The sequence below is a fragment of the Hippocampus comes genome, unplaced genomic scaffold (assembly GCF_001891065.2).
Source record: "Hippocampus comes isolate QL1 unplaced genomic scaffold, H_comes_QL1_v1.1 scaffold55, whole genome shotgun sequence".
Classification (NCBI taxonomy): domain Eukaryota; kingdom Metazoa; phylum Chordata; class Actinopteri; order Syngnathiformes; family Syngnathidae; genus Hippocampus; species Hippocampus comes.
The window spans coordinates 691,243-699,192 of NW_017806170.1; the positions used below are offsets into that span (position 1 = coordinate 691,243).

General features: G+C 48.1%; 2 protein-coding genes across 3 annotated transcripts in view; one reads left to right on the forward strand and one right to left on the reverse strand.

The window, feature by feature from the left end:
* Positions 1 to 3,899, forward strand: part of cicb (capicua transcriptional repressor b) — a 39,201-nt gene extending 35,302 nt beyond the window's left edge. Inside the window, exons 15-21 of one of the 2 annotated variants that reach the window (XM_019896061.1) lie at positions 200 to 634; positions 1,046 to 1,332; positions 1,462 to 1,619; positions 1,699 to 1,859; positions 2,063 to 2,197; positions 2,642 to 2,776; positions 3,017 to 3,899. In XM_019896061.1, the coding sequence (XP_019751620.1) occupies positions 200 to 634; positions 1,046 to 1,332; positions 1,462 to 1,619; positions 1,699 to 1,859; positions 2,063 to 2,197; positions 2,642 to 2,776; positions 3,017 to 3,273 (1,568 nt within the window). In that variant the 3' untranslated portion in view covers positions 3,274 to 3,899. The remainder of the gene's footprint in view (positions 1 to 199; positions 635 to 1,045; positions 1,333 to 1,461; positions 1,620 to 1,698; positions 1,860 to 2,062; positions 2,198 to 2,641; positions 2,777 to 3,016) is intronic. The other variant, XM_019896062.1, reaches the window with a different exon arrangement.
* Positions 3,900 to 4,468: 569 nt separating this feature from the next.
* The window catches only part of znf526 (zinc finger protein 526), an 8,432-nt gene continuing 4,950 nt past the window's right edge, over positions 4,469 to 7,950 (reverse strand). Inside the window, exons 7-8 of the mRNA XM_019896063.1 lie at positions 5,533 to 6,951; positions 4,469 to 4,982 (exon numbers count right to left, since the gene is read on the reverse strand). Of these exons, the coding sequence (XP_019751622.1) occupies positions 4,836 to 4,982; positions 5,533 to 6,951 (1,566 nt within the window). The 3' untranslated portion in view covers positions 4,469 to 4,835. The remainder of the gene's footprint in view (positions 4,983 to 5,532; positions 6,952 to 7,950) is intronic.

Consider the following 7,950-nt stretch of genomic DNA (forward strand, 5'->3'; position numbering starts at 1 on the left):
TTGTAGGAGTTTTTAGAAAAAAACCTGTGTTAACGGGGGGGGGGGGGGGCATCGAACATATCCCGCATACTTGTTGGAGGTACTTTGAGAATCACTGAGTGGAACTGTTGTTGTTTTTGTTTTAATTGGTTCACATTCATTGCACTCTCAGAGAGCTAGCGGACTCCCTATTTGAACGCTCGTGTCCACCCGCATCCAGGTCAACCGCCTCTCCTGGCCACAGCGCCGTCTCCGCAGCCCCCCACCTCGGCCCCCGTCTGCGGTTCCGGTGGCCAGATCCTCACCGCCATCTACCCTCCTTCGCAGAGTGTCACCATGGCGACCGGGGTGGTCTCCATGGAGGCCATACCGCCTAGCACGGCAGTCTATTCAGTCTCCAGCCCCTCCAGCGTTTCCAGCCACATCATGGCTAAACACACGGCGCCCCCCGCCGCCATCACGGTGCCCCAGCCGCCTCAAGAGCGCCACCTGGCTGCTGACAGAGCTGCAGACAAGCAGGCTGAGAGGCAGCCGGAGGTGCTGATGCAGCCAGAACGCCAGGCTCAGAGCGCCATAACCAGCAGCTCAGCAGCGCCTCCTGGTGGACCCGTTGTTGCTGCAAGGTCCTGCAGTCCGCTTCAAATCCAAACAACTGGTATGCCTGTTGACATTTTGACGCAGGTGGTGCAAGTACTCGCATACTGTACTCAAGTAGGAGTACAGATATGTATGGGGGAAAAAAGGCAGAAAAGTAAAAGTACTGATTAAACTCCTTTACTTAAGTAAAAGTAAAAAAAGTACAGATTGTGAGATGTAGTATGGATGCAAAATCCTTTCTTTTTTTAGTACTCGTTTTGATAACAGCACAGGATTTGTGTCTTTTGTCATGTTTTATTCCATTACAGATTTTGTCTGAATACTTACAATGGTATGATTGTATTGTATGCTATTTGTATTCTGTAGAATAGAAGCAATTAGTATTGCTGTTAATATTTTATCTGATTTATTCATTTGTTTAGTTTGATTTTTAATCTTGCATTTGCTATTTATAAATTCTGTCCGGCAGCCAGCGCACCCGGAACACTCAAACTCAGCCACCTCCCAACCAGACCCCCCCAGAAAGTGAAGGCCACACTGGCCAGCATCCCGGTAGGCAGCTACGAGGGAGGGGGGCGGGGCAAGGAGCGTGAAAAGGAGCGGGAGAAGGAAAGGGAAAAGGAGGCCGCGGCCGCCTCATCCAACAGCCACTTCTCCTTCGACACGGAACCGTCGGGACCGACGTCTGCGTCTCCCACTTCGCATTCAGCTGAGGAGCCTTTGTCCTGTGACAGCACAGCAGAAACCACCAGAGAGGTAACCGGCTTGCAACTCGGCTTGTATGTCAAGATGCCACTGACCCGACTGATGGCGAATAGTGAACAATTCTTCCGAAAAGAAATGACCCTGAAGCTGACAAGTCTTTGCGGTGGTTGTTTTGTTTAGGCTGGATGGAAGGACTCCCTCCCTTCCTCTCCCGTGCCTCCCCCATTAGCCACTGAGCCCACCCTTCCGCCCCCGCACACCGACAAAGAAGCGCCGCTGCCAAAGAAGATCAAAGCCCGCCCCCCACCTTTAAAAAAGACCTTTGACTCCGTGGACAAGTGAGTGCTGACAATATGACAGTATACCGCCAGCGGGACGGCGCACTATATGCCGTGTGCGTGTTTTTTGTGTGTGCTGGTCGGGAAGGGTGCTGTCGGAGGTCTACTTCGAGGAGCGCTTCGCCGAGCTGCCGGAGTTTCGACCCGAGGAGGTGCTGCCGTCGCCGACGCTGCAGAGCCTCGCCACATCCCCCCGGGCCATCCTGGGCAGCTATCGACGCAAGAGGAAGAACTCAACAGGTCTCTCATTTGTCAATTATTATCGTTATTATTGTTGGTTTGAGATGAGAGGTTAATTTGTTCCAGTGATGATGACGATTTCAACTCAAAATCTCAAATTGTTTTTTCCCCATTGAAATGAATGCAAATGGCATTAATCCGTTCCATCCCCGTAGATTGGTAATACAGAGCCCAGTAGTCACATTGCTTATTTTGTGGTTCAGACTTGGACTCGGCTACCGATGATCAAGTGTCTCCAAAGAGGAAGAGTCGGCGGCGTTCCAGCTGCAGCTCGGAGCCGAACACGCCAAAAAGCGCCGCCAAGTGCGAGGGCGATATCTTCACCTTCGACCGGCCAGGTAACGCACACAAACACTCGCGGCCACACACACACACACACACACACACACACACACACACACACTCACACACACACACACACACACACACACACACACATCAACCTGCACATGGTTTTATTACGGCTGCGATTTATTATGAGATTAATGTCCATGGTCCTCTTACCGTGTATTTTTTTAATAAACAGTAAAATTAATGTGTGTCCCAACAAATACATGATTTATTATACATAAGTACAAAAAAATGCATAAATCTAAAAATTTCACCTCACAAGGCGAAAAATATTAAACATTTTTGTGAAAATTATCCGCACAAAGTGAGCCCTCGAAATACTTAGTTGCTCTTTACTCACAGGCATAAACATAGAAGTTCCCAATATCCACAAAGTAGACGTTTTATGCTTTCTGTATTTTGGTTTTCTTTCTATTTTCTGTTTTGCGCAGGCACTGATGGCGAGGACATCCTGGCCGAACTGGAGTTTGACAAAGTGCCGTATTCGTCCCTGCGACGGACGCTGGACCAGAGGAGGGCGTTGGTGATGCAGCTGTTCCAAGAGCAGCAGGGCTTCTTTCCATCAGGTTGGCAAAACGTATGCTACGACGCGCTGCTACCGTGGCAGTACGGCGTCCAGAATAGATCCCGATATTTGAGTCAAAGCTTGCAACATGTCTTCTGGTTCGCAACATCAGCAAAAGTGCACACAAATGGAGTGGACTAAGCGTACTTCCACTCTTACGTTGGATTAGAAAAGTATGGCGTTTATTTCTGTAATCAAGCCATGGAGCCGCGTCAGTGTTGACGTTGTACTTCATTTGCAGCTCAGGCCACGGCCGCCTTCCAGACCAGGTACTCGGACATCTTCCCCACCAAGGTGTGTCTGCAGTTGAAGATCAGGGAAGTCCGGCAGAAGATCATGCAGACGGCCACCCCGGCCGACGCCTGTCTCACCGTCCCCGCTGACTCGTTGCCCGGACCCTCTGGTGCCCAGTCGGGTGACGGGCCTGGGAGGGAGGATGAGGATGCAGAACCCGGAGCCGAGGAGGATCCCGGCGACTCGCAGGACTCTTCCAGATGAGGACTTTTTGCCACCATGTGGACTTGTATTCCCATCTCTGGAAGCCCAGTGTGATGTACGTTTAGAATAAGAGAACCAAAAAGTAAAAAGTTGGACAAGCCGTGGTGTCTGTATTGAGATTCCGGAACGTTGGATGGATTCCCCGGAACTTTCCCATGGATGTTCACAAAGACCAAATGTGTTGATTGGCGTTAAAAAAAAACAAACAAAAAAAAAAACGTTTATCTTGATTTGTTTTGAATGATGTTAAGAGGGAAAGTCGTCAAAATTCTTTTTTTTTTTCCCCGGATGTAGAGCGTTGCTTCCATTAAGTTTCTGCTGACATTCTGGGGGGCTGGGACCCTCAAGACTTTGTCCAACCCTAAACCGTCGGCATGATCAGTCGCTTTGCTTTTCCAGTCGACCGACAGGCTGCTTCCGGAGAGCTCTTTAAAAAACAAACAACAACAAAAAAAACGACTGCAGAGTTGACAGAAAGTGGACGTCCTGGCTGTGCCAACATTCCTGCTGTACCCTGCATCGTAGTCTGAAGGAAGCAAACATTCCCGTGCCTCTCATTGCTTACGCATGAAGGAAGGAGGTTAGTCCATGGTGGCCATTTTTATGGACTTTGGGTTTTTTTTTTTTGTTTTGTTTTTTTATACTTTGAATTTTATCATCAACGTGTTAGCTCCACCTGTGACTTTTAATTATTCTTTACATTTTTCCTTGCCCTCCCTTTGGAATTTTTGGAGGCATGTACTGTACCCTATCCTCGTGCTTTGTCTTCCCTTTAACAAACTAGTTTTTGTTTTTTTTTTAAACGTTTCTAGACCCACCTCAACACTCTTTACTTCCCTTTTTCCTACTTCCTCCTTTTGTCACTTTATGCCTTTCCTCCCTCCAAACGGTCACAATCAAAATAGAACTGTTGGAACAGAACACTTGACCGTAGTGCAAAACTTGTTGGGTAAATACTGTAAGAGTCTAGCTGTATCACAAAACAAAAACTGGACTCTGAAATGCAAAGACATGGGGGTGGGGTTACAAAAACTATATGGCTTTTAATGTTTTTGTGTTTATGTTTGGCTGTTCCAGTATCCAAAAGACAAATTTATATGAATAAATTAAGTTTGTATCTGTAACTTTCAGTACGCCAATAAAGTTAGGTGGTCAGTTAAATTAAAAAAACAAGTGAAATGTGGTGACTGAATTCTTCAGGATGCAAACTGAGTTTATTTATTTATTAGCACCTCATTTTGTGTCAAGAGCTGTCACATGAAATTCATACAAATCATAGTAAAAATCCTCTAAAAAAACTCAAGACACTCAAATCCTTTAAAGTACATTTTTCTTAATACATTTAAATTTCATGTTTTCCATGAAAAAAAAAAAACAATCTTGACATCAAGTCTAATCTGTATTTCCTATCAATTCATTTCTTTATTCATTAGGTAAAAAAAAAAAGTCTTCTTTCAAAAATAACATTTCTTCGTGACTCCCGACATTTGAACAGGGGGTATGTGTGAATATCTAAATAGTTTTCATACCACCCGTGTTTTAACGCTTGTATTTCTTTTCGCTCAGAGCATGTGTAGTCCGTCCAGGCCGTTCTCCATTGCCGTGTGAAAGATCTCCAGGGCCTGCTCCAGTGGCAGCGCCTCGCCTTCACTGCTCTCGATGATGGCGATGGTCTCCCCGAACTCATTACACATGATGGTGTTCGTGCCCTGTGACGGCGGGACAGATGTTCGGTGAAATGTGGTATGCTTTGGATGATAAGTGTTGATCGGGGGTGGCCACCGATGGCACACTCCTTCATTAATCGGGTCGAGCCAGTATTTGGTCTATCAAGTCTCCTGTAATATTTGTGGCAGTCATCTAACTGTTAAATCCCAAACTCAGTTCGCTTTTCCTTTTAAATCACTTGTTTCATTTATATTATTAAAAATGCAATGTCATAAATTTTGCATGTTTTTACAGTATTAAACAAATTAGGTATCCGTCATTCAAATGAGCTAATGAGTTATATAAATACTGTTAAAATGTATTTTTGTAAAATAAGTTTAGCAAATGAATTTTCATATTCCCAATGTTCATTTCGTATTGCATAGTTGTTAAAAATGAAACTGACCCAATCTCTCTGTATAATTTATATATAAATGTATATATATATAATCCCCCTGCCCCAATTATATATCTACGTTAAAACATTTACATCACATACGAATGACCTGGGCCTCAAAAATGTGCCCACCCGAATGCAAGATGGATACGAACCTGCTGAACGTCCGAGGATTGGATCTGGATGAGGTGCGGCTGCAACTTGGGGAGTTCCACGGTGGAAATCTCCACGGCCGAGTCAGTTTTGGCGTCGGCATCCCGGTCCAGCTTCTGCTGGCGACTGTGAGTCTTCTTGTGGTTTCTGAGATTGGAGAAGGTCTTGAAGGCCTTTCCGCAGTGCGGGCAGACGTGCGGCCGCTCGCCCGTGTGCGTGCGGCGGTGCTCGACCAGATGCATGCTCTGGATGAAGCCCTTGCCGCACACCTCGCAGCAGAAGGGCCGCACACCCGAGTGCGTGCGCAAGTGCTCGCGCAGGTGCGTGCTCTGGCGGAAGCGCTTGCCGCATATCTGGCATGGGTACGGCCGCTCGCCCGTGTGGACTCGCTGGTGCAGTGCTACGCCCGAGCTGGACACAAACAGCTTGCCGCACACGGGGCACTGGTGGGATTTACCGTGCTTGGCGGCGGTGCCGCGCGGCCGGCCGGGACTGGGGTGGCTCAGCTTGTGGAGCCGCAGATTGGCGGGGGAGTTGAGCTTCTTTCCGCAAATGTCGCAGTCCAAGCCAACTCGAACCGGGATATCCGCGGTGGAGTGGGATGTCTCCGATTGGCCGGCAGAGGCGTCCTGGGGTTCTGAGCGCGCGACTGGGTGTTGCGCCGAGCGGTGGGCCTCCAGTTGCCTCCTGGTGAGGAAGCCGGCCTCGCAGTGGGAACACGGGAAGGGTGCGGGAGATCCGGGGTGCTGCGTGAAGCGGTGCACGGCCAGCTTGGTGGGCCAGCGGAAGGTGGCGGGACAGTCGGGGCACATCAGGCCCCCGCTGCCGCCTGCCGCGTGCAGCAGGCTGTGCTGGCGCAGGTTGGACGACTGCGAGAAGGCCCGCTGGCACACGTCGCAGCGGTACGGCCGCACGCCCGTGTGGATCAGGGTGTGGCGGGTGAGGTTGGCGAGGGACGAGAAGGTCTTGCCGCAGTCGGCGCACTGGAAGGGTCGCTCGCCCGTGTGCGTGCGGATGTGGTTGCGTACGTGGATCTGTTTTGCGAAGGTCTTGCCACAGACGGTGCACAGGAAGCTGCGCTTGGGCCCGTGCGCCGCGCGCCGGTGCTGGAGGAGCTGCAGCTGCGAGGGGAACGTCTTCGGACATGAGTGACAAGCAGAGAGGCCTTTGTCCGACCATGAGGGCCCGGCACTTGCTGAAGAGCCAGATGCGACTTCCTCAGCGGGTTTGGCGCCGGGATGCTCTTCGGCCACCTCCCCTTGAATCTCACTGCTGTGCACCTTGCTTACATCCGCCTGGTCTTGGTCAATTTGTTCCATCTCCTCCTCGGTGAGGGGGGCCATGATCTGTGAGTTCTTCTCCCTTGCTCGCTGCAGGATAGCCAGAGTGGAGAGAGAGGCTTGTCGTGGGACAGCGTTAACCTGGAGAGGGATTGAGTTTGCGTTTATTTCAAATTCATGCTCAGGGAAACCCGGAAATGAAGAATTTACAAAGTCTGCAAACTCCGTGAAAATGAAAGCTTCATAAATAATGCCCATAATAAAAGAAAGCTTCATGTCAGCGGTCAGAGAGACAAACAGTCTTCAATTGCGACTCGTATTGAGTATCTCTTTCGGTATTTTTAAAATGGTGCCGGTACCCAAACGGTGTTGTTGGAAGTCCCAATGAGTATCCTGTGGGGTGTGTTAAAAATGAGATTTCCTCCCTGATTTGCCCCAAAAACCATACATGGCAATGGTGAGTAATGAAAAAAGCGGAAAGGGCGTGGCCTGGCCGGGGGCGTGGTTACTTATAAAAAGGGCACTAAACATGCTGAAGATAGTGTATTGAATTTACACACTATTTGAAAATTGAACAGAAAAATATCCCAAGATCGCCACTATTCTTTCAAGTGAAAAGTTGTGCAATTTTGCTTATGCATTCCTGGTGAGCATATGTAACTCCAGATTTGCTGCTCAAAATCAAAACTAAAAAAAGTAAACACATTCCCTGCCATATTTAAGATTTGTTCATGACTTGTATTCACAAAGTATTGTGTAAATGTGATAAAAAGCTGTTGATTCTTACCTCATACAGTAACGTCTTTAGTTGTATCCGCTGACTAAGTTTGTTTGAAAAATGCCGATCCCAAAGAATAATTGCTCCATCGACTGGCGATTTTGTCGGCATGTTTTTTCACTATTGTTGCATGATCTGTCAGTGCCACGCATCCACGGGAGCCATAGTTAATTAAGTCACTCCAATACACACAATAATCTTTGCCTGCTGCGTCTGGTTTCTTCAAAAATTGTCCAAGAGCTTCTGTAACTTCGTCGAACTTGGACCCAATTTTAACCTTTACAGTGACTTTTCTGTCAAGCCAGTCCCATCGTTATTTATTCTTGACATTTGAGTCAATTTCTAGGATTGAAGACTCCTGA